General features: G+C 61.0%; 3 protein-coding genes across 4 annotated transcripts; all 3 read left to right on the forward strand.

Annotated features, from left to right (window-relative positions):
• Window positions 1–1,201: 1,201 nt before the first annotated feature.
• Window positions 1,202–9,041, forward strand: ATP6AP1 (ATPase H+ transporting accessory protein 1). Its single transcript, XM_032329941.1, has 10 exons — window positions 1,202–1,421; window positions 1,681–1,807; window positions 4,337–4,411; window positions 4,697–4,890; window positions 5,404–5,444; window positions 6,238–6,323; window positions 6,723–6,961; window positions 7,571–7,618; window positions 7,706–7,937; window positions 8,192–9,041. The coding sequence occupies exons 1-10, from the start codon at window positions 1,279–1,281 to the stop codon at window positions 8,399–8,401; spliced, it is 1,395 nt and encodes a 464-aa protein (XP_032185832.1). The 5' UTR covers window positions 1,202–1,278; the 3' UTR covers window positions 8,402–9,041.
• A 389-nt stretch (window positions 9,042–9,430) lies between these two features.
• Window positions 9,431–15,732, forward strand: GDI1 (GDP dissociation inhibitor 1). The gene is made up of 11 exons (XM_032329942.1): window positions 9,431–9,764; window positions 11,011–11,118; window positions 11,278–11,377; window positions 11,516–11,650; window positions 12,139–12,337; window positions 12,606–12,737; window positions 13,326–13,425; window positions 13,845–14,016; window positions 14,306–14,450; window positions 14,578–14,632; window positions 14,722–15,732. The coding sequence occupies exons 1-11, from the start codon at window positions 9,720–9,722 to the stop codon at window positions 14,872–14,874; spliced, it is 1,344 nt and encodes a 447-aa protein (XP_032185833.1). The 5' UTR covers window positions 9,431–9,719; the 3' UTR covers window positions 14,875–15,732.
• A 697-nt stretch (window positions 15,733–16,429) lies between these two features.
• FAM50A (family with sequence similarity 50 member A) lies at window positions 16,430–22,462 on the forward strand. Of its 2 annotated transcripts, XM_032330952.1 has the most exons (13): window positions 16,432–16,671; window positions 17,786–17,870; window positions 17,971–18,070; window positions 18,322–18,467; window positions 20,373–20,449; window positions 20,525–20,591; window positions 20,712–20,773; window positions 21,063–21,139; window positions 21,406–21,460; window positions 21,664–21,712; window positions 21,822–21,892; window positions 22,020–22,130; window positions 22,234–22,462. In XM_032330952.1, the coding sequence occupies exons 1-13, from the start codon at window positions 16,561–16,563 to the stop codon at window positions 22,240–22,242; spliced, it is 1,020 nt and encodes a 339-aa protein (XP_032186843.1). In that variant the 5' UTR covers window positions 16,432–16,560; the 3' UTR covers window positions 22,243–22,462. The 2 variants fall into 2 exon arrangements, 1 of the variants encoding a protein (XP_032186843.1); XR_004282592.1 differs by lacking the exon at window positions 22,234–22,462 and having other exon boundaries at window positions 16,430–16,671; window positions 21,588–21,712.
• The last annotated feature ends 1,753 nt before the right edge of the window (window positions 22,463–24,215 follow it).

Raw genomic sequence — 24,215 nt, forward strand, 5'->3', positions numbered from 1 at the left:
CCAAACCTTCCTCTTCTTATAAGGACACCAGTTATGGGGTTTAGGGCCCACCTGAATCCAGCATGATCTGGTCTTGATTACACCTGCGAAGATCCTATTTCTAAATAAGGTCACATTTCCAAGTTCTGGATGGATAATGAATTTCAGGGGGTCACCATTAAATCCAGTACATATAGCAAGGTCAAAAAAAAGCTTACAGTACCAACCCATAGATTCGTCCCCTAGGTTCTGCCACGAACATTTTACTATTATTGCTTTACTGCAAACCTATCTTTGTACTCACACTTCCCTCCGTTTTATTTTTGGTGCATTTCAAACTAAGTTGCAGGTGTCAGTTCACTTCCTCCTAAATCAATCAGTGCACATATCCTTAATGCGAGTTCAATCTTGGATTATAGTTACTAGCTTTTTGTTTGTTTGTTTCTAATAGTCACCATTCTGAGAAATCAAAAATGGCACAGAAAAAGATAATAGTCTTCCAATTCATCTGAGGTGGTGTCTCCCACCTTCTGACTATAGCCGTCACTGTCTCTTTCCTCTCTTTAAAGCACACCGAGAAAAGACAGTCTACAAGGATGTCTCCTTCCTCCCACTGACATTGCTCTTGCAAAATCTCCAGTTGTTGCTAAGTCCAAGAAAGTTTTCTGTCCTCATCTTACCTGCTTCCTGGCAGCAGCTGACCCTGACATGGTTAATTGTGGTGTCCTTGAAACCACGCTTCTCCCTTTCTCCCTCTCTTGATGCTCTTCCCGTCCTCCTTGAAGATCCTTCTCTGATCTCTCTTGGACCCTCCTCCTCCCTGCCCAGTTTCAGTGCTGGACCTTCCTCCGGGCATTAGCCTGGGTCCTCTTCCCTCCTCACCTGTCTCAGGGAGAGTCCATCTATAGGAAAAAAAAAACCACCCCTGCAATTTTAAGCGGAAGGAAGATTAAGGCGGGGAGACACGAAGCCGGGCGTGTGGGGGACCGAGGGAGCAGAACCGCCCCAGCCCCGCCCCACTCCCGTACCCAGCCCGTGGGAAGGGGGCGCGCGCTGGGGGCCAGCGGAGCTCCGCCCTACCGCCTTTCCTACTTGGAGCGCGCGCGCCTGGAGACACGTACAGCCAATCCGAGAAAAGGAGCGGCCGTGAGTGGCGTGAGCTTTGCCCAGTCATCTGCTGATCTGGCGAGCAGGCCTGCGCTCGAGCCAATGGAGGTGTGGGGCGGGGCTCGGGCGGAGGCGACTGTCACCTGATCTGCGGTGGCAGCGGCGGCCGAGGCGGTGGAGGCCGAGGCTGTGATGGCGGCGACGGCAGCGGTTCGGGCGCAGGCGGGGACGCGGCAGGCCCCAGCACTCTGGCAAATGCGGTGGCTGCCACTGTTGCTGATGGCGGTGGCGGCGGCGGAGCAGCAGGTGCCGCTGGTGCTGTGGTCGAGTGACCGGTGAGCGTGGCGGGCCGGGCCGGGCCGGGGCTGGCTGCGCTGCTCGCCGCGGCGGCTGAGCTGCCCTCTCCCGGCTCCAGGGCTGTCCTCAACGAGCGGCGGCCGAGGGGGGCAGAGGGGAACTGTCCCTTCCTCGGCGGCCCATAGTGAGCCAGCGGGGTCAGGACTCGGGGCCCCACACAACACGATGGGAGCCCATGAGCTTCAGATTCCAAGCCATGTGCCCCCACTTGACAGCACCTCTTCTGTCCCCTGCTAGGGACTTGTGGGGTCCTGCGGCCAACACCCACGAGGGCCACATCACCAGCGACTTGCAGCTGTCTACCTACTTAGACCCCGCCCTGGAGCTGGGCCCTCGGAATGTGCTGCTGTTCCTGCAGGACAAGGTGCGCCCGCCGCAACCCTCTTTCCCTCAGTCATCAGGAAGAAGGCCCCTCCTCCCAGGACACTGAGGCCCATTCCCCAAAGGAAGCTTCAGTGACCTTGTCCCAACTGTAGGGACGTGTGACTCCTCTCTAGGGAAGGACTGCAAGAGATGTTTCAGTGGAAACGCTGCGGCCCTTGAAATGGCACTGACTTGATTGGGTGATAGCTGGGGGGGTGTCAGAGGCCAGATGCCTACTGAGTACTGAGCACTTATCTGAGCTCCCCTCGTGGTGGGGATTATCAACCCTCTTTATAGATGGGAAGACTTATGTCCAAGGATGGTAAATGACTTGCTTAGGGTCACACAGCTGATGGGTGACAGAGTTGTGATTCTAACTTTAATGATCATAATAGAGATAATCGAAACATGATCATTTATTGAGTGTTTCATAGGCACAGTGCTAAGCTGATGTCATTATCTTGGTTTTACTGCCAAGGAACAGGGCTGGTAGAGGTGCGACCATTGGCTGCTGTTCCGTGGTTTATGGTTCCAGCACACACACACACACACACACACACACACACCCCACTTGTGCTCCGGGTCACAGTTTCCCTGCCATGCTCATCTCTGCCTCCAAAGCAGGCATATGGCCCAGGAGGAGATTCTAGGGCGTTCGGGAGGTTATCGAGCCTCTGCTTATTCCTTCCTTGGTGGTGGCCTGTGTGGCTTGTTCCCCTTGTGGTCTTGCTCCATTGGTCTGTGGGCAGATAGTGATGGTTATACTGGCCTGTAGTCCTTCCAAGAGGTGGGAAATCATGTCGTTAGACTGGAACTCAGTTTTCATTCTACTACTTCCCAGCCTTTGGACATGTGAGATAATCTGTGAATGCAGGTTCCTCATCTGGAAAACGAAGATACCAGAGACTGAGCAGTTCTTTTAACCCTTGTAAAACATCTATCTGGGGTTTCCTTATGGCATCCATCCATTCATTCGTTTGCCAGATACGGACTTCCCACTGGGTACTAGGTGTCAAATGTTGGGGACATAGCAGTGAGCAGAAATAATCCAGGTCCCTGCCCGGAGGAACCTGACATTCTTGTGAGGGCAGCAAGTAAATGCTAAGTCGGTGTATGATACAATGTCAGTGCTACAGTTCTCAGAGAAGGAAGCAGGCCAAGGGAACAGAACGATTGGCGATGCTGTTTAAGATATGGTGATCAGGGGCACCTGGGTGGCTCAGTGGGCTGGGGCCTCTGCCTTCGGCTTGGGTCGTAGTCCCAGGGTCCTGGGATCGAGTCCCGCATTGGGCTCTCTGCTTAGCGGGAAGCCAGCTTCCCCGCCCCCCTCTCTGCCTGCCTCTCTGCCTACTTGTGATCTCTATCAAATAATTAAATAAAATCTTAAAAATAAAGATAGGGTGATCAGTCAAAGGCTCACCGTGGAGGGATATCTGAGCAGATGCCTAAATGGACAGAGGGACAGAGCCATGTGGGTATGAGTGGAGGAGGGTTCCTGGCAGAGCGAATAGTAGGTGCAAAGGCCCTGGGCAAGGAGCTGCCGTGGCTGGAGGGTGGTAAGGGAGAGAAAGGGGTGGGAGGTGGTTAGCCAGGTAGCCAGGGGGTGAGGTGGGGGAAGGGTGCTTGCAGCCTAAATGTGGCAGGAAGCTTTGGGCAGTTTTGAGCAAGGAGTACGGAGAGGACACGGTGGTGATTTGTGGGCTTTTCAGAGTGAGGGCTCAGGCAGCCACATAGGGTTAGGATTCCTGTCTAGAGGGAAGAGGAGGCTGGGCAAGTGTGTATACTAAACACAATGAGCAGGGGGAGACTGATTAAGATTGCCTCTGGGCCTAACTGGCACGAGCTGGAGGAGGCCGGGAGTCGGGGCGGGGAGCTGGAGCCGGAGGACAGCTCTAGGTTATGGAGGGGAAGGAATGCGGTCAGCTGCTGTGCTCCGGAGCACGCGGAAGACTTCAGTGCCTTCTTCAGCATATCCAACACCTTCACCTTTCTCCCCTCTTCTACCAAACCCAGGCAAGGAAGGAACCTCTTGCCCTCTTTTAAAAAGGGCCCTGTCCGGCCCGGACGTGGGCGGTGCTAGCCGCTGGAACCGGGAGCGCGTTCTCTTTCTCCGACTGCTGCCCAGCGGATGGGACGTGAGGGGGAGCCCAGTGACTGTTCCTCACTGCCCCCAGCCCCTCCCCCAGCTTCCCTGTTCCCAGCCCAGTTCCTCATCTGCAGGCAGGTGGCCGACTCTTAATCCTAACGTTCCCACAAGTCAGCTGCCCGCTGCCCTGCCCGCGGACTTCCTCCCAGCCCCGTGACCACCTGCCATGTTTTCTCACCCTACCAGGAGAGTGCGGGAAGGAAAAAAGAGAACCTTCCGTTCCTCCACTGCCTACCCCCAAACATGCCTTTGTTCACTCTTTTAACTTGACCCTTTGTGATTGTAAATGAGATTTTGCTGTCCCTGCAAAAGTGCAGGGGAGGGTGTCTGCCCTGCCTGGGCCCCGGCCCCACCTTCTGAGGCGTCTTCTCTGCTTCCCCCTAGCTGAGCATTGAGGACTTCACAGCCTATGGTGGCGTGTTTGGAAACAAGCAGGACAGCGCCTTTTCAAACCTGGAGGTGAGAGTCCTTTCACAGCCAAGGGCCACGGGGGCTGTCCTGCACTCCCTCCCCCAACACAGTAAATACTGTCCCCTTAGGAAACGGAGGTACTGGCTTTGGGAGCAGAAAGGCCTGAGGTTTCCCGGGCCAGGAATGTGGGGTGTTTTTTTGACCTCAAATAAGACTCCCGGCGTGTGGGTGTGGGTGTCCCTTGCCAGATGGGGCCGCCAGAGAGGTTTGGGGGCCGGCCCAGGCCCACCAGTCCCTTGCTAACTCATCCTTCTGCCTCTCCCTGGCCCCCAGAATGCCCTGGACCTGGCCCCTTCCTCTCTGGTGCTTCCTGCTGTTGACTGGTACGCGGCCAGCACTCTGAGCACGTACCTGCAGGAGAAGCTCGGGGCCAGCCCGCTGCACGTGGACCTGGCCACGCTGCGGGAGCTGAAGCTCAATGCCAGCCTCCCAGCCTTGCTGCTGATCCGCCTGCCCTACACATCCAGGTACGTCCCGGCCTCGGAGCCTGGAGTGTGGCGAGGTGCCTGGCTGTGGTGGCACAGCCCAGCTAGAGACAGCCCTGCTCCTGTTCAGTACCTTGAAGCCACAGCAGAAGGTGCTTCGTGTGCCTGGAAGAGGCGGGAAGGGCCTCTGGTCAGCGGTGACTCAGGACTTCGTGTCTGGCCCTCAGTGAGGCCTGTTGGGCTCCAGAGATGAGACAGGCGTGGGCCCCGCTGGTTGGGGGCTCACTCCTCCAGCCGGGACACGTTCACAGAGCAGCTGGCGGGGCCTTGAGTGCAACTGTGAAGCTGGGGCAGAAGGGGCAAGGGCAGGGTCGTGGAGTCGGCAGAGGTGCAGGGGGAGGAGTGAGCGTGGCTTCCAGAGCCCCCGGCTCGAGCGTGCTATCAGATGGGGCTGGTAGGGAAGGATGGCGGCCTGGAGTGGAGGGGAGGCGTCCCCAGGCGGCGGGGAGCTGTCTGCGTTGGCAGGGGCTCTAATGCTCTGCCTCTCTCCCATAGTTCAGGTCTGATGGCGCCGAGGGAAGTTCTCACGGGCAATGGTGAGTGAGGCCGGGGAGGGCACATATTTTCCAACCTCATTGAGCCCTTGGCCTCAGAGAGCTGCCTCAGAGCTCCTGAGTCACTCTGCGTTTCCAGGGTGTCCCTCCGGCCTCTCAGAACAACTGGCAGCTGAGCAGAAAGATGCGGACCCCCAGGCCTCACCCCTCTTCAGCTGGGCAGGGTGTTGGCACGCCTGGGGGCCTTCCATGGCAGAATGTACGGAGTCAGTCTCCATGCTGGCAGCGCAAAGCTTAGCATTTGGGGTTTAATAGACCAGCACCGTTTCAAAATCAGAGCTGAGGACTACTTTTCTGCTATAAAAAGGACAGCCTTTCCCCGTGGAAGGGTCATTGAAAACCTATAAGTGAATTTGGAGATTTCTAGATCCCTGTGTCTTTTCTCATTTAATGTAGTTAGGGCTTGGCCTTAGGGAGCCAACTCCTGAGGCCGCAGGTGTCCCCGGGGAGGCGGGGGGTGGCTGGGGTAAGATGTACCCGCTGTTAGGGACCCTTGATGGAAATGAAAACACTGGTGAAGGTTGATGGAGCCAGCTGTGAAGGGCTCAGTGGCCCACCGCAGAGGACATGGCAGGTGCCAGGCGTGGGAGACTTCCGCCGCAGACACCGGCCCCTGCCTCAGCGAGGTGATCCCACTGAACACCATTAAGAGAGGCCACTAATGGGGCACATGGCACGGCCCAGCCTCGGGGCTGCCATCTGTTGGCTGGCGTCGGGGTGTTCGTGTGAGGAGCCGCGCGTGACCTGGGTCTCGCCTCTCCCCGTTGCTCCTCAGATGAGGTCATCGGACAGGTGTTGAGCACGCTCAAGTCTGAAGACGTCCCGTACACAGCAGCCCTCACAGCGGTGCGCCCTTCCAGGGTATGTCGTGTCCCCTTCGGCAGGGCCCTGGAGGGAGTGTGCCTCTGAGCAGAGGGCCTTAGGGGGCCGCTTTGTTCCCTGGGCCTGTGGGGGGGGACGAGGATGAACCAGAAAGTCCCGTTTCCTCCTTCCAGGCTGCAGCTTTCCCTCTGGCCTAGTGGGCCTTACGGGCTGCCGTGTTGGGACACTGTGTCCAAGGGTTCTAATTTGGAGACACTAGGGAGCTCAGGGGCGTAGGGGTCGGCCAGGAAGAGCTTCCTGGCCGAAGGGCCTCTGAGTTGAGCAGTAGGACTGCAGGTGCTGGAGAGGGTGCTCAGCGGGCACAGGGAGGGCAGGTCACTTGCTTCTGGGCCATGCCCTCAGGGCCACTGAGAGAGGGCTTGTGGGTTGTCTGCGCAGGTGGCCCGTGATGTTGCCATGGTGGCCGGGGGACTAGGTCGCCAGCTGCTGCAAAAACAGTCGGCGGCAGCTGCCGTCCATCCGCCTGTGAGTTACAATGACACTGCGCCTCGGATCCTGTTCTGGGCCCAGAACTTCTCAGTGGCATACAAGGACCACTGGGAGGACCTGACCTCCCTCACCTTTGGGGTCCAGGAGCTCAACCTGACTGGCTCCTTCTGGAATGACTCCTATGCCAGGTAAGGCAAGTGCCTGTCACTGCAGGTGTTGGGGGGTTGTCGCTGTGGGAAGCAGGTGGAATTGTGGGGTGGGGCTGGTGGAGGGCTCTTGGGATGGGGCCTGCTCAGATCTCTGCCTCTCCATGCCTTCTAGTCCTTGCCTGGACCTTGGGTTGTTAATACTTCCCAGTCACTGGGGAACCTGACACTCCCGCCGCCCCACCCCTGAACAGCCTCAGGGTGACAGCCAAGGGTGTCTGCCAGGACCGAGTTAGTTCAAGGGCTTCTGTAGCCTCCCTTTGTGGTGAGAGAGACCACCTTTATCCCCGAAGTCCAGTCTGCGCATGTCAGCAACCCCAAGGCGGGGAGCTCAAAGGAGGGCAGTGGGGCGGGTTCATGGCAACCAGAGGAAGGCGCTCTTAGCTGCAGGGGGGGCTTGGGTGCTGGGTTCCGACCTAGATGGGATAGGGCCTCGGTTTTCTCATTTGTCAGGTGGGGACGCTGCCTCTTCAGGTGGCTGTGAGGTCCTGGGGCAGCTTAGGTAGCGTAGGCCTGAGGAACTTGCTCAGCTGCTAGGTGCTAGGGGCCCTCCCAGAGCCCAACAGATCACCTCTTACTCCGGCCCTGCAGGCTCTCGCTGACCTATGAACAGCTCTTTGGTACCACAGTGACATTCAGGTGAGTCCGAGGGTTGGTTGACATGTGGGCGGGCTGGCATGGCTCCGGCCTTCCCAGCTGCCTGACACCCCACATGGCTTCCCTCAGGTTCATTCTGGCCAACCGCTTCTACCCGGTGTCTGCCCGGCACTGGTTTACCATGGAGCGCCTGGAAATCCACAGCAATGGCTCCGTGGCCTACTTCAATGCCTCCCAGGTCACGGGGCCCAGTGTCTACTCCTTTCACTGCGAGTATGTCAGCAGCCTCAGCAAGAACGGCCATCTCCTCGTGGCCCGCTTGCAGCCCTCACTCTGGCAGCTGACTCTTCAGGACTTCCAGGTGGGACACGGTGCAGGGCGGGGGGGTGGGGGGGGTGGGGGGGTGGGTGGGCTGGAGCCGGCAGGAGGGAGGGAGTAGAGAACCGAGGAGTGCTAGCGTCTCAGGGGCTGGGCCTGGGCTTGGGAATGGGGAATGGGAATGCAGTTGAGAGTCCTGTCCCCACAGTGCCCCCTCCCATGTGGACTGCCTGCCACCTTGGGAACTCACTGGGTCTCCCTGTGTGTGGGCCACACGCTCCTTTGTGTCGCTCCCAGATCCAAGCGTTCAACGTGACAGGCGAGCAGTTCTCCTACGCCAGCGACTGCGCGGGCTTCTTCTCCCCCGGCATCTGGATGGGGTTGCTCACCTCCCTGTTCATGCTGTTCATCTTCACCTACGGCTTGCACATGATCCTTAGTCTCAAGACCATGGACCGCTTCGACGACCACAAGGGCCCCACCATCTCTTTGACCCAGATTGTGTGATCCTGTTCCTGCGGGGGGTTGCGGGCGTGATGGCGTCCAGGCTGTTGCTTTCCCACCTCGAGGCACACTGGACTGAAGTCCCCTCTGCCTACTATAGCATGAACCCCCACTTCCCGTCAGCCTGTCTTGTTCCCTGTTCAACCCACTGAGGGGCTTCCCACCCCCCACCTCTATCAACAAGGTGTACATATTCTTCATAGATAGTAGACAGATCCTCCAGGCCCAGTCGCTGCAGGGGGAAGAGGACATGCGTTCTGGGCCCCTCTCCTGCCCCTTCTGTATTCTCATCTCTGTGTCTTCTCCCCTTGCTGTTTATAGTGCTTTTGTGTAGCAAAAGCCCCCACCCCAGCCTTTATGGGGCTCCGTTCAGCAGGTAGAAGCTGGACGTCCCCTGCGTTTGGGGGTTGTGGAAGTACTATTTAAGTGTCCTGCTTGGCTGGTGTCATTGTCTTTTGGTGATGTTGTGCTAATAATGAGCAGTACACTAGGGTTTATCTCTGTGGCGTGAGAAGGAAGGGACCTGCACAGCAACTGGCCTGGGTGCGATCATTGGTTTTCTGGCCTATTACGGCCAGGTGCCTGGCAGGAGGCTGGGTTTCTCAGTGGTTTCCTTCCTAATAAAGACAGGTTGCCATGCTCATAGGACTCCTGTCACTCATTTTGCACAGGGCGCGAGGGGAGGCGCTGGGCTCAGGGCTGCGGGGACAGGTGCCCGGATGTAGCTGTAACGCAGCCAGGCCAAAGGGAAGGCCGGAGGGTCTTCAGCAAGACGGGCCCCTAACTGGCGAGGGTACGGAGGGGCTGCGGCGCGCGGGGTGGGGGAAGAGCGGGGCGCCCAGTGCCCCGGGGGCGTGGGGAGATCGTCGTGACAATAGCCGGCTTCCCATCCCGAGGGGAACGCCCCCGGCTGCCGCAGCGGCGCGCGCCCGCCGCGCCCAGCCTCCTGGGGGGCGGGGCGGGCGGGTCGCGCGCGGCTCCCGCGCACGGATCCCTCGCGGGCCGCAGCACTGGCCTCCGGCCGCCCCGCCCGCCCCGCCCCTCTTCAGTCTACTCAGGGCCCTCGGCGAGGGACGCCGCCCGCGGAACCGCGCTGGAGCTGGGACCCGGGCCCGGGCCACTCCTCCTGGGAGGCGAGTCGGGGAGGCGGTGGCCCCCGCTGGTGCGGCGAGACGCGGGGAGGGGCCGGGACTCTTTGACGCGGCGGAGGGGTCAAGCGGCGTCGGCCGCCGCCATCTTTGGTCCAGTGCGGCGGCAGCGGCGGCGGCTGCTGTGGTGAAGGAGGAGGAGGAGCGTCGCGCGCCGGCAGCTAGGCCTGACCATGGACGAGGAGTACGATGTGATCGTGCTGGGGACCGGTCTCACCGTAAGTGCGGCCTCGTTGGCTCGGGGCCCCGCATCGCCCCCTCCTCCCTGCGGCGCTGCCGCCCCCGGCCGCCGACCCCATCTTCCCGTCACTGCAGTCCTCGGTGCTGCCTCCTCGGCGCTTGAGTCTCCCAGAAAGACAGCCCCGTGCCTGACGCCTCCCCCACCTCCCCCGCCCGCGACATGGGTTTTCTTCACGGTCGCGGCCCAGTCTCCGAGAAGCGGCCATCTACCTAGCCGCCCCCTCGACTCTCCAGGACCGACCCCCCAGTTCTCTCCCCCACCCCGGCGTCTTGGGTCCGAAGACGCACCCCAAGGCGACCCGAGGTCCCCTCTCCGCGCCCCTGACCCCGCCCACCCGGCCCCTACCCATCTCTCGCACGCAGCATCCTCCCCACCCTGCATCCCCCCCCACCGATCCCGCGCTAATTCCGGTGAGGATGAAGTACAAGGACCCTGGGTAAGGGTGTCTTGCCCAGTTGGGCCCTCATCCTGCGTTCCTGGCTTTTTATGGGGCCAGGGGACCCAGGGAATGTTCCAGAAGGAGCAGCAGTGGGGCCAGTGAGCACATTCCCACTACCCCACCATGGTTTCCCATGGAGATTACAGGCTGGGTAGTATTTGCAGCCTTTGTCCTTGGCCTGCTGACAGTAACGGGTGAGGGTGTTTATCTTCCTCTTCCCCAAAGCCTGTTGGACCACTCCCCTGGAGAGAGTCCTCTTCTTCAGTCGGGATGCAGAAGGCCTTCCCTTGGCTGCACAGGCGCAGGGTCAGAGGCTCCTGTCCTTTGAGGAAAGAGCAGCCCAGGGTGGGGCCTGAGATTGCAGGCCGAGCTCAGCCTTTCTTCACTTCCCGTTCTGGTGCCCTTCACTGTCAGTCTATCTCTTCTACAGCGCATTGTGTCTTCCCTGCCTTTTCTCGCGGCCCTGTGTAGGTACAGGACTGTCTTGGCATAGTGGTTGCCCGAAGACCATTCCTGTGTCTGGCGGACACTCTTTTTCTCAGCGACTTCGTTATTTCTCTTCTGTTGTTCAGCCCTTTGCCCAGCAAAGTTATAAAAGACTCGGGTCAGACGAAGCTGTCATCCCTGATCTTAGGCGAGGCGGCCGCCAGGGGCGGAAGGCGCTGTCTTTGGAGCAGAGGCTCCAGCTTTGCTGTCTTCTCAGGTTTACGGTGGGGAACAGATCTGGGCCGCTGGTGGGGAGGCAGGCAGGTGGGAGTGCAGCGAATGTTGCCCTCTTCCCCAGGAATGTATCCTGTCAGGCATCATGTCTGTGAACGGCAAGAAAGTGCTGCATATGGACCGGAACCCCTACTATGGGGGCGAGAGCTCCTCCATCACACCGCTGGAGGAGGTGAGGCTGCTGGGCCTGGGCCCATCTCCCGTTAATCTCTCCCACAGGGGGCCAGGGTGGCTCCCCAGGTTTCCTGGGAAGGGGGAAAGGGGGTGCAAGGGGGCAGGAGCGGGAGAGGGTGGTCCTTGAGTGCTCTCTCTCTGTTTCTCTTGCTTGCAGCTGTATAAGCGTTTTCAGTTGCTGGAGGGGCCCCCGGAGGCGATGGGCAGGGGCCGAGACTGGAACGTTGATCTGATCCCCAAATTCCTCATGGCCAATGGTGAGAGAAATGAAAGAGGTGTGGGGGGTGATTAGGGCGACCAGACGAGGGTCAGGCTCCAGAAAAGGGGCAGCCATACCAGCTAGGGAGCTTCCGTTAGGAAGCTGTGCTGATGTTGTCCCCACCACCACCCCACAGGGCAGCTGGTGAAGATGCTGCTGTATACAGAGGTGACGCGCTACCTGGACTTCAAGGTGGTGGAAGGCAGCTTCGTCTACAAGGGGGGAAAGATCTATAAAGTGCCATCCACTGAGACTGAAGCCTTGGCTTCCAGTGAGTACATGTTCCCTGAGCCAGAGAACCATGGCGAGGGGCAGAACAGGGTGCCCCTTGTCCACGGTCACGTTCCCTGTGCAGTACCCCAGAGGCCCTTTTGCTCTGTCCTCCCTCGGTTGCCCTGAGCCTCACAGTGGGTGCCCAGAGGGAAGTCCACGCGCGGCGGGGGGGGGGGGACGCATGGGTGCTTGCTCTTTCTGAAGGGACTTCAGCCTCTGACAGGGGCCGCACTTGACCTGTGTGAAACAGCCCCAAGTGTTGGAGCTGGGACAGTGCTCCAGGCTTGTCCAGTCCAGTCCCCTGGTTGTACAGGTGGGAAACAGGCCGTGAGGAGCAAAATGGTTAATTGAAGGTTACACGGTGCTCAGCGACACAACAGAAACAAAACTCAGCTGAGAGTTGGGGCATCTGCTTTCTTGATCAGCCTGGTGGGAAGGAGAGCTTCGTGTTCTGTGCTGTGAAGGTTCTTCTCACACCTTCCACAGATCTGATGGGCATGTTTGAGAAGCGGCGCTTCCGCAAGTTCCTGGTGTTTGTGGCAAACTTTGATGAAAATGACCCCAAGACCTTCGAGGGTGTTGACCCCCAGAGCACCAGCATGCGTGACGTCTACCGGAAGTTTGACTTGGGCCAGGATGTCATCGACTTCACTGGCCATGCCTTGGCGCTCTACCGCACTGATGAGTGAGAGGAAGCTGGCATGGCAGAGGGCCCCTCGTCTGGCCTGCGCCCTGCCCTCCCCATTCCTTCGTGCCTCCCCCTCGACCCACCCTGCGTATTTCTACTCAGCCACATGCCCGTCCTTGGCCTTTTTTGTTTTTTCTGTGCATTTATTTGACCCGTAGTCTTCCCCAGGCCATAGAGGGTGGTGGGAAGGCTGGCCTGGTGCTTGGGTGGGGGTGAGCTGGGGGTGCTGCTGCTGGAGCCTCTTCTCTTGACGCCGTCCCCCCAGCTACCTGGACCAGCCCTGTCTCGAGACCATCAACCGCATCAAGTTGTACAGTGAGTCTCTGGCTCGGTATGGAAAGAGTCCTTACTTATACCCACTCTACGGCCTTGGTGAGCTGCCCCAGGGCTTTGCAAGGTGAGGGCGTGGTTCTTTTCTGTTGACAGTACTGAGTAGGACCAAAGCCAAGAATAGAGATGGCACCCTTGAGCATTTCCATAGCAAGTAGCAATCGTCCTTTCCCGTCCTGGTCTGACTGACTTCATACTGCGCCTTGGTGGCGGGGCGGGGGGCGGTATGCTGCAGCAGGGGCTGGAAGTGCAGGGTGGAAGGACCAGGCCTGCAGCAGGGCTGGCTTGGCTCCCAGCCTGAGTCAGGCAGCTCCAGGGCTGGGCCTGGGGCCTTTGAACCTCGAGTCAGAGGGCTTCTCCAAAGACCTTCGTTCTGTTACCGGGCCATTCTCATGAGGAGCTGTGCCTTTATGCCACCCTCATACTGGCCCTTTGCAGAATGTTGTAGGTGGAAGCTCCAGAGAGGAAGGAACACTCCAGATTCGGTCCTGAGTCTGTGGCAGGATCAGAGCAGGGAAGAACCGCTGGTCACCTGAGCTCTGCCTGCCCAGGACTGCCTTCTCTGTCCCCCAGTGCTGGTGGGGGGAGGGCGCGGTGGCACCAGGCCGTGCTTCCCCCTGGGCAGTGGAGTACACCATCATTCTCCACACCGCAGATTGAGTGCCATCTATGGAGGGACTTACATGCTGAACAAACCAGTGGATGACATCATCATGGAGAATGGCAAGGTGGTGGGTGTGAAGTCGGAGGGAGAGGTAAGCCTTCTGCACAGCACAAGCATGATGGCCTGGGTGGGGCTTTTGGCCTTCTTAGAGGCCCCCTTCCCAGTGACTGTGGCTCTGCTATGACTGCTGCTAATCAGGTCTAAGAGCCTTGGGCTGGGGGTCAGAGCTGCAGAAGAAACCCGCATAGCCATTTCTGTCAGTGAGAGGCATTTCCAGCCCACTTGCTGTGTCAGGGGTTCGGGGAGTGCTCTTGGGCACGGTGTCTCAGCAGAAGGGTTTTCCCAGCCCTGCATATGGAGGCCCACCTCCCCGAGGTACGGAGCAAAGCTGTGTGTTACAGGAGGGGCAGTGGTGACTGCTCAGAGGAGTGCGGTGCCAGCCCTCAGCGTGGTCTCGGCCCCACAACCACCGAGGGGAGTGTCTGGATAGGCCTTCTGGTGTCTTCACAGGTGGCCCGCTGCAAGCAGCTGATCTGTGACCCCAGCTACATTCCGGACCGAGTGCGGAAGGCTGGCCAGGTTATCCGCATCATCTGCATCCTCAGCCACCCCATCAAGAACACCAATGATGCCAACTCCTGCCAAATCATCATCCCCCAGAACCAAGTTAACAGGAAGTCAGGTAGGTCGAGTCCCATGTGACTTCTTCCACTGTGTTCTCTGTGGGGCGGCTCTGCCTCTCCCCATCATTCTGGGGGCTGTCTGCTTGATTCCTAAGAGCAGGGAGCCGCCTAGCAGTCGCCAGGCTTGGCGCCCTAGCGACTGGCTAGCTAGGACTCCACTCTGTGAGGGTGGGTTTGGGTGCTGCCTGCTCTGCGGGGCTGGGGAGGGCTGGGCAGGTGGGCCCGAATTGAGCTGAGCTTCCGGGAACCCTCTGGGCCCGTGTTAACGGAGCGCTTTCTCGTGGGCAGACATCTACGTGTGCATGATCTCGTATGCGCACAACGTGGCTGCACAGGGCAAGTACGTCGCTATCGCCAGCACCACAGTGGAGACGGCGGAGCCGGAAAAGGAGGTTGAGCCGGCCCTGGAGCTGCTGGAGCCCATTGACCAGAAGTGAGGGGCTGAAGGGCTGGGGCTGAGGCTGGGGGAGGGGAGGGAGCCAGGGAGCTGCGGGGGGTGGGGAGACCAGGTTGAGTAAGGCTTGTCGTGAGGTCTTTCCCTCCGCTTGTCTGCCCCTCAGGTTCGTGGCTATCAGTGACTTGTATGAGCCCATCGACGATGGCTCGGAGAGCCAGGTAAGTGGGTGTTCTTGGCCCTGGCTCCTGGCTGCCCATCCAGGGCCCCTGCCCGACTCACCCTGGCCCGGGGCTCTGGATGTTTCCAGGTGTTCTGTTCCTGCTCCTATGATGCCACCACACACTTTGAGACGACCTGCAATGACATCAAAGACATCTACAAGCGCATGGCAGGCTCTGCTTTTGACTTTGAGAACATGAAGCGCAAACAGAATGACGTCTTTGGAGAAGCTGACCAGTGATTGACGACCCCCTCCCCACACCCCAGCCCTTGGTACCCTCTGCCCTGACCTAAGTCTGTTCTCCTTGAGGGCTGGGGAGATGGGTGTGGCTGGGCACCCCGGTTTCCAGCATTCTCTGCTTCCCCCACCACATTCTGCATTCCTGTCACCCACCTCATTGATTCACTGACCAAATCCTTAACCTTAGCGACGGTTCAGGACACGGGGGGTTGGATAGCATCCTCTTTCTTGGCCCTCCCTTATTCTGGGAAAAGAGGGTTCTTTTCCTTGTGTGTGTCTCTTCCCCCTCCACTCCTAATTCTTCTGCTCTGTTTGGGAAGAACGTGGAGGAAAAGCTTACTTCTGCCCCCACTGCTCGTACCCCTACTGTAGTGGCCTTTGGAGATGCCCCTGCCTCCCCCCACCAACTCGCGTGTGTGTTGGAGAGAAGGGGCCCTCCCAGCACAAAGTTGCATCCCCTGCCCCCTCCCCCCCTCACCCGCCCTTGTTAATTTATTCTAATTTATTAACTTTGGCCCACCCAATCTGAGAAGGGAGCACTGTGCCTCTCACCAGCGGCCTTCTGGTGAGGCCTGGGAGGGGAGAGGGCTTGGGTGTGGCCCGGTTGGAGGTTGATCCTGCGGTTTTTGTTTCTCGTTTTTGTGTTTGTGTTCTCTGGCATTTGCTGAGAAAAAAAAAATGTGAGCAAAGCAGAAGGAGGTGGGAAAATGGATCCAAACCCCAGTATGCCCTGCCCCACCCCACAACCTTTCCCTTAGTGGTGGGAAACCCTTACCTTGCAAAGTGAATGTGTCCCCTTCCCCCAATCTCTAGTGTATTTCACAGAAAACCTCCCAATAAAACTGTGTTGAAACCTGGGCCCAGATCTTCAGTTTTATTTCCCCAAAAACTGGGCAGTGGGTGGGGCCTCGGCTCCTTGGGCTGTTCCATTCTATCAGTTTCAGACTTCGGTTTAGCTCTACTTGGGATGGGTGTGAGAAGTGACTGCCTTCATCAGGGAGTTAGCTCCTGAACCAAAGAGCCACATGCAGGCAAATTAGTGCTGACTGTAACCCCTTGGGGTCAGTGTGGGGAAATAGGGGGAAGGGGGTCTGGCCTAGGGTGGGGGTGGAAGTGCAGGGGCCAGGGTCCTTGTCTCTTAAGTCGAGGAGGCAGAGGGCACTCGGGCCCAGGTTCATGGCCTGGGGAAACAGCAGACTGGGGCCCAGTCTTGGGTGGGGGAGTCAAAAGGAAGGAGTGGGAACCAGCATGGCAGCAAGGGCGCTGGAGTGGGGTGTGGATCTGGCCTTAGGCTGGGCTCAACATTAAGGAAGTGGAGGGTCTTGGTGGCCCAGGTTTGGGGTCAGCAGGATGAAGGCGAACTGGGGAGCCAGTCTCGGGCCAGGGGTTAACGTGGAGGAATTGATGGGGGAGCCAAGGAAGCCAGGGGACCCATCCAGCCTTCGGAGCCGGCGGGGCGGGGCGGGGCAGGCCGGGCGGGGCCGGGCGGGGGCGGGGAGGCCGAAGGGGACGGGGCGGGGCGGGGCGGGGCGAGGCGATCACGCGTTCCCTGGTGCCCGACGTCACCGCGCGGGCGTCAGCTGACTGCTCGGCTGCTGCCTTTTGCAGCCGTTGAGACTCCACCAGGCCGCTGTCGCTGTTACCGCCGTTGCCGCCGTTGCCGCCGCCGCCGCCGCCGCCGCCGCCATGGCTCAATACAAGGGCGCCGCGAGCGAAGCGGGCCGCGCCATGCACCTGATGAAGAAGAGGGAGAAGCAGCGCGAGCAGATGGAGCAGATGAAGCAGCGGATCGCGGAGGTGCGGGCCAGGCCAGGGCGACTCGGAGCACGCGCGCCACCCGCCGCCCCGGCCTCCCCGCGAAACCCGCGGCGCGGGACGCAGAGCCCCGGTGGCGAGCCGGGGCGGGACCCCTGCTCGCCCACCTCCGGCGACGGGCGCAAGCGGTCCGGCGACACTGTGCTCATCTGTAAAATGTGCCCAGGAGGCTGAGACGAGCTAAGCCTGTGACAAGCCTCCGGGAGTGTGAAGCCGTAGTCAGTGGTTGCGTTGGTGGCATTTGGGCTCCCCTCCTGTACACAGCATCTTTGCCCTGCACCCCCCCACCCCCGGCTCTGGGAACGAGGCCTGCGCCCTGATCCAGTGGATGCCAGGGAGGTCAGGTCCCATGGGCCCTGGCCAGTCCACTGGCTACTGAGCCTCATAACAGAGCCTTTTGCCCCGGGCCCAAGGCAGGGTTCGCCGTCTGGGCTTTAGTGGGTGGCTGGTGGCGGCGGGCTCTCAGGAAGCAAGTGTTCCTCTGCTTGGGCCTTTTGGGGAGACTCGTACGAAGAGCAGGCTGTCTTCGGTACTGGGGCAAGCCAGCGCACGGAAGCAGCTGCACGCCAAGGCCCGCCTCGACCTTACTTCCCCCTGGTGGCCCAGCCATGCTGTCGCAGTGTGGACTTGCATTCTTCGGCTGGCCCCCTCCTTTAGAGGCCACCAGCCAGAGAGGGACCTGTGTGGTACCAAGTGGGGTGGGGCTGGGATGCAGTGAGGTCTCATGAGGGAGCAACATTGCTCAGCGGGGGCACTCTCCTGTCACCCATGGCTTGGGTCTCCACCTTCAGCTTCAAGGCTGGGTAGGAAAGACACCAAAGGGAGGTGGAGCCTGTGACCCCAGGCCACTGAGGGAGCTCTGGTTCCCAGCCGGAGACACGGAGGGGCGGCAACAAAACACCCCACTTAGCATCCTCAGCACTGGAAGTGCCCCCCAGAGCCCTGGGGACCCTTCCAGTAACCAAGGAAAGAGGAAATATCTTCCCCAAGGTCACATCACCGAGAGTCCGGAGGCAGACCTGGGGCGAGAACCCGGGCCCCCGCTTCCACAGCGGGCCGGCGGCTGGCCCTCACCGCTCCTCTCGCGTCCCGACAGGAGAACATCATGAAATCAAACATCGACAAGAAGTTCTCCGCTCACTACGACGCCGTGGAGGCGGAGCTCAAGTCTAGCACCGTTGGTGAGTGACCCTCGTGTGGGCCACCCTCTCCTGGCCCCAGATGCCTGCTGCCTTGCTGACTGTGGTGCCTGACCCTTGCTCGTCTCGCCGCCCCTCCCAGGTCTCGTGACCCTGAATGACATGAAGGCCAAGCAGGAGGCCCTGGTGAAGGAGAGGGAGAAGCAGCTGGCAAAGAAAGAGCAGTCGAAGGAGCTGCAGCTGTGGGTTTCGGCCCCACCGGCCACGGGCCTCCCCTCCTGGCACAGCTCGGGGCGGGCCGGGCCCTTTGCCCCTCCATGGCTCGGGTGGGGCGAGGGGGAAGCCTGCCCAGGAGCGGGAGATGCCCCGGGCTGGTAACCAGCCCCGGCCCATGCCGTGGAGGCCCCACACGGAGCACAGGCAGGCGGCTCTGGGGCAGAGAAGGAGCCTCGGGGTGGGGCCATGCGGCCTGAGGGCGCCTGTGCCCTGGCAGGAAGCTGGAGAAGCTGCGAGAGAAGGAGCGCAAGCAGGAGGCCAAGCGCAAGATCTCCAGCCTGTCCTTCACCCTGGACGAAGAGGAGGAGGCGGGCGACGAGGAGGAGGAGGCGGCTGCGTACGAGGAGGAGCCGGAGAGGGAAGGTAAAGGCGGCTTCCAGGGCCGGGCTCCGGCATGGAGAAGCGCGCCCGCCACCAGCCTCGCCGGCCGCTCGGTTGGCGGTCCTGCAGCTCCCGCGTCGGGCCGGCTCCGAGGGCCGAGTCTGCAGGGCTGTGTCGGGGAGGGGCAGAGGCGCATATGCCCGCGGCTCTGGGCAGGGGCCTGAGGTCCTTGGTGTAAGAGGCGGCCGCCCGTCCAGGAGCCTTCAGGAGCTGCCCTTCCCAAGCGCCGCGAAGCGTGGACTCGCGGAGGTCGTGAGCCTGCTCGTGTCTGTGCTGCTCGGTGGCCAGCGAGCGCGCAGCTCGTGTGAGCAGGACACCAAGTTGTCGATTTTGTTCGATCGATTTCAGGGTAAACTGACGCAGCCACAGACATTCGGGGGCTACTGATTGGACAGTAGAGGTCTCTGCCAAGGGACAGAGGGGTGTCGGGCTGTTCGGGAAGGCTGGGTAGCAAGGCGGAAACCAGTGTGGGGCCCCCGTGTGCCTCCACCGAGGCAGACAGATAGGGGCAGGGCCTTGGAGTCCCATAGGTCCGTAGGTGCCCTGCTGAAGGGCGTGGGGCCACCTCAGGACTGGGGTAAGCGCCCAGTGGTGGGGACGGTTGAGATGGGCCTAGGATGTGAGGAATTTCATGAGCAACCCGAGGGACTGGGGGGTTGTGGAGAGATGGATAGAGTCAAGCGCTGAGTGTGCCCGGAAGCCAAGCTGGCAGGAGGGGACACGTGAAGGCCTGGGAGGCTGGGACGGTGGGCCCGGGCTGCTTTGGAAAGTGTGGTGGCAGGGAACTGAGGCAGGGCACAGCAGGGCACGGCGGGGTGCGGTGTGGCCACAGGCCCAGTCTCCTGGCCTGGACGGGAGTGGCTGGCACGGTCGGGAGGAAAAGCCTGTGCCCCCTGGGGTCTCGTGTGCTCCCTGTGCAGGGGTGAGGCAGGCGGAGAGGACCTCAGTGGCACTTAGCAGTAGTAAGTGTGGAGGGACACACGGTAGCGTCACGACCTGTGCATCTGTGTGGCGGGGACCACTGTTTGGGACAGCAGGGACCTGGGGGAAGGCTGTTAACATCCCTGTGGGTTGTGAGGGCTTCCTCCGTCCCCCCACCCCCGTGGTTCGGTTTTGTGGGCCCTGCGATGGGGCACTAGTGTGGGATTCTCTGGGTGATTGTAATGGGCAGGCAGGCCCTGCCGCGGCAGGCTGGAGTGTATGCTTGTCCGTCAGGGCCCCAGTTTTCCAAAAGGGCTCTTAGGGGTCTGTGAGACCCTTTTAGGGGGTCTGCAAGCTCAGAAACACTTTCCTGGTTGCGCTAAAGCATTCTGGGCCTCCCGAGCATGCAGCGTGATAATGTCATCACCGCAATGGCTCACAGCGCGGCCTTCCTGCTGCTGAGCCTTCGGTGTCACTCAGGCTTCATCTCAAGTTCCGTGACTGTCAGTGGTTATCACCCCGCAGACGCGAGCCCTCCGGGGTCCTTCGTGACTGGTGATAGTGCTCACGGGCGCCACACACCCTCCGTGCTTGTTGTTCACGTCCTCGCTGCGGAGACCAAGTTGAGTCCCAGCTGCGGGCGAGCCGGGCCCGAGTGCGGCGGGCCTTTCCCTCCCCCTGCTCCCCTGCGGCTCCAGTGTGGGCCCTGTGGGACCCGGCGCTTCGGGTTGCTCGCTTCTTTTGGTGCTGCACAGGCTGGCCCTAATGCCCTAAGTCCCCCGGGGCACTTCAGGCCGCAGCTGACGGGGCCAGCGCCCGGTCCCCAACCTTCTGTCCAGCTGCTGGTGGTGGAGACTGACGTCAGGGCCCGTGGGCAAGGCTCGGGCTCCCTAGTATTGTCAGGTGGTGCCAGAGGTTCCGGGAAGCCCCTGATGCCATGGACGCCCGTGTTTGCTTCTGCTGCAGAGGTCACCACAAAGAAGAGGAAACTGGGGAAGAACCCTGATGTGGACACCAGCTTCCTACCTGACCGAGACCGCGAGGTAAAAGCCGCCTGCCCCTTGACTCGGCCCCCCTAGTGGCCTGGGGCTTCCCTCCTTCACCCGTGTCCTCCCCAGGAAGAGGAGAACCGGCTCCGGGAAGAGCTGCGGCAGGAGTGGGAGGCCAAGCAGGAGAAGATCAAGAGTGAGGCCTGCTGAGCGGGATGGCGATGGGGAGCCGGCCCTCCTGCTGCCGCGGGGCTTCGGGGCAGCGCCCCTAGCTCCCAGGAGCTGGCGGAGGCCAAGGGCCAATTCTGCTTCCCAGGTGAGGAGATCGAAATCACCTTCAGTTACTGGGACGGCTCTGGGCACCGGCGGACGGTGAAGGTAGGCAGTGTGGGCCGTGCAGCCTGCTCCCCGGGCTCCTGCGGCCCAGCCTCCCTCGTTCAAGCCTGGCCCTAGAATTTCACAGGTCCTTTTCCTGTGAGTGGTCCCTGAGGACCCTGGAGGGGGCAGGCCAGCGGCCCTGGACCCTCGTCGGGGGGAGCCAGGGCCTCCAGGGTCCTTGGCCGGGCCTTCCAGGCCACTGCCTTCTTGAGGGCCCCTGCCCAGGCTGCCGCGTTCTGTCCCCTGCCGCTTGCTCTCCTGGATGGTGGCGTTCGGGCCGCTCCTGCAGATGAAAAAGGGCAACACAATGCAGCAGTTCCTGCAGAAGGCACTGGAGATCCTGCGCAAAGACTTCAGCGAGCTCAGGTGCGGGTGTGCGGGTGGGGCTGAGCGCGGGTGGATAGGAGCACTGTGGCCTCCCGGCCCCGGTTCTGGAGACCTAAGGGGTGGCCGGGTCCCCTGGTGGGAGGGCAGCCTGCTGGGCACGGGGATCCTGAGAGAGTGGTGCCGAGGTGGGGGTGGAGGACGGCGGGCGCTGGTCCCTGGCTCACCGCCTGGCCCCGGCTCTGGCTCCGTGGCCCTACTCGGGTGGCCGCTGCCACCAGCTCACAGCCCCTGCCTGCGTCCGGCAGGTCGGCGGGGGTGGAGCAGCTCATGTACATCAAGGAGGACTTGATCATACCCCATGTGAGGCTCTTCTCTTCCTCGGAGGCCCCGGGTGGGGGCGGGCAGCGTGGGGCCGGGGGGCTTTGGAGTGTCTGGGGGCTTCTTGAGAGGGGCCCCCGTCCCAGCCTGGGTCATGGGCTCAAGCCAGCAGGGCCTGTGGGCAGGTGGGCGGGAGCGGCTGAGATGGATGTTTCTAGCCATCACTTTCCGCCCTCCGCTCGTAGCACCACAGCTTCTACGACTTCATTGTCACCAAGGCACGAGGGAAGAGCGGTAAGTACGTCCCCTTCCGCGTGGGATCCCCGGGCCTCCCACGGCCCCCAGAGCCCCCGTAGCCCCGGGGCAGCCGCGTGATGGTCTCGGATGGCTGCGTTCTCTGCAGGGCCGCTCTTTAACTTTGACGTTCACGACGACGTGCGGCTGCTCAGTGATGCCACCGTGGAGAAGGACGAGGTGTGGGGCTGCAGCGGCGCGGGGCGGGGGAGGAGGAGCGGCGGAAAGGAGAGCTCGGGGTGGGGGGCGCCCCCCTCTCCGGCCGGCGGCCCAGAGCCACACGGCCCTGTCCGCGCGCCCCCCTCAGTCCCACGCAGGCAAGGTGGTGCTGCGGAGCTGGTACGAGAAGAACAAGCACATTTTTCCCGCCAGCCGCTGGGAGCCCTACGACCCCGAGAAGAAGTGGGACAAGTACACGGTGAGCAGCCCCCTCCCCACCGGGGGCCTTGAGCTGGGGGAGGGGAGCCAGCCGGCCCTCAGCCCGCTCGGCCCCCTTCTCCGTCGTCTTGTTCTCACCCCAGATCCGGTGAACGGTGAACGTGGTACTGAACGCGGCGGCTCCTGCAGCTTCAGCTGTCCTCTGCCCCCTCCCGGGGTCTCCAGGACTCCAGGCGCCCCCCACCCCCTCCCCAGTTCCTCAGCCCTGACCTGACCGACTCGGGACGGGAGCAGGGAGCTGGCCACCCCTGCCCCTGGTGGTGTCACTTGTATGAGAAATAAATGCGCACGGCAGAGTTGTTTTAAACATTGCTTATTGAGGTAAAATTCACCATTTTGATCATTTGATTGGGGGGTACTTAGTTCACTCACAGTGTTGTGCGACCATCATCTCTGTCTATGTCCAGATCATTTCTGTCGTACCCCCGCCAAGGAGACCCCGTGCCCATTCACAGCCTCTCCCCCAGCCCCTGGTACCCCCTTGTCTGCTTTCTGTCTGTATGGATTTGCCTATTCTGGAAGTTCCACATAAATGAAATCATGCACTGTTTCTGGTCTTCGTATCTGGCGAGAGAGCACGTGTGTGTCTGCTGGGGGCGGGAGCACGGGAGTCTGCCGAAGCGGGGCGTTCGCAACCCGCCGGGGCCTGGGCAGGCGCTGCCCTTGGAGCCAACCCGCTCTCTTGAGGACACCTATGTGACATCGCGGTTGTCTGTGCTGAGTGGGAGGGGTCCTCCCTTCCCCCAGGCCTTTGGGCTCCTCTTCTGTCTCCTTCCTGCCCATTCCACAGGGGATGCGGCTGTCCTGTGGCTCGCGGCCCCCCTGCACCCATACCACAGCTCTGGAAACCCACCTTTGCCCTCCTGGAGCCCTTCCCAGCCTGTCTGCCCGGTGCCTGCGCGGGAAGGCCGCTGCGGGTGCCCCGTGCTGTCATGGCTCCGAGGGGGGAGGTCTAGCTTGGGGCTGGTGCTCCCACCCTTGCTTCAGCAGCCAGATCCCCCAGTTCCCTTTGGGTAAGCTGAGGCAGGCAAGTCCCATTCTAGAAGGCTGAGAAAGACTACGTGACTACTCCCTGCTTCCATTCTTCCTCTCGCCTAAACCGGAGCAGAGGGAACGGGCAGCCCCTGGATGACAGCATCCCAGGTCTGGGTCTGGCCCCCCGCTTTGGCAAACAGATGGAACAGTGGGGGACCCCACAAGGGACGGAAGCTCCTGTGCCCTCCTCCCCCCATGGGCAGAGCCCTGTGTCCCCTTCAGATGCAGCATGGGTGATCCTGGCCGGCAACCAGGAGCTCTCTCTCGGCCTTCCCGGCCCTGTGTCTGGGGCAGAGCCATCTGGTGTCGTTTGGAGGAGGGACCCAGAGAGCCTGGACATGAGCACCTCCGGGGCACAGCAGGGAGTGGGTCGCCAAGCCTGACCCCTGGTCCTGGTTGTGGGGGACAAGTCTGAGGACCTCAATGGGGCCTTTTGTTTGGCACTGGGAACCCTGGAGAGGGATCATCTGGCCTTCTGCTTCTCAAGGAAAGGGAGCCCCTCTCAGCTGGCTTACCTAGTTGAAATGGTTGCCAGGGGAACTGCCTTTGACCCCATAGCTTCTGGAAAACAAGCTCCATAAGGCCGGGTCTCGGATCCTGGCAGGGAAGGACCTGGCTCGGAAGCACTGTAAATCTACGGGGGTTGGGTCAGGATCCAGGGGCAGGGGTGTGGGGACTGTAAGGGGAGGAGACCCACTTCCTTCCGAGCCAGGCCAGTGAAGGGACATAGCCTTGGTGGGGGGAGGGGCTGAGAGAGGCGCCCCCTTGCCTAAGTAGGGGTGGCGGGTGTCTGGCCTCAGGTTTGGTGGGCACAAGCCAGAGTTCCTGTGGGGACGGGCTGGGCTAGCGCCGGGTACCCTCTTCCCGGGACTTTGGCCCCATACACATGTGGAGCTCAGAGGGCAGGCTGCAGACAGAAGCTGGGAAGCCGTCATACTCGGGGGCCACGTGAAGTCACGGAACTTGGCGAACGGTCACCAACATTTCCGGGGAGCAGTGGGGCCGGCGCTGCGCCTGGGCTGTGGGGGTG

The sequence above is a fragment of the Mustela erminea genome, chromosome X, assembly GCF_009829155.1.
Source record: "Mustela erminea isolate mMusErm1 chromosome X, mMusErm1.Pri, whole genome shotgun sequence".
Classification (NCBI taxonomy): Eukaryota; Metazoa; Chordata; class Mammalia; order Carnivora; family Mustelidae; genus Mustela; species Mustela erminea.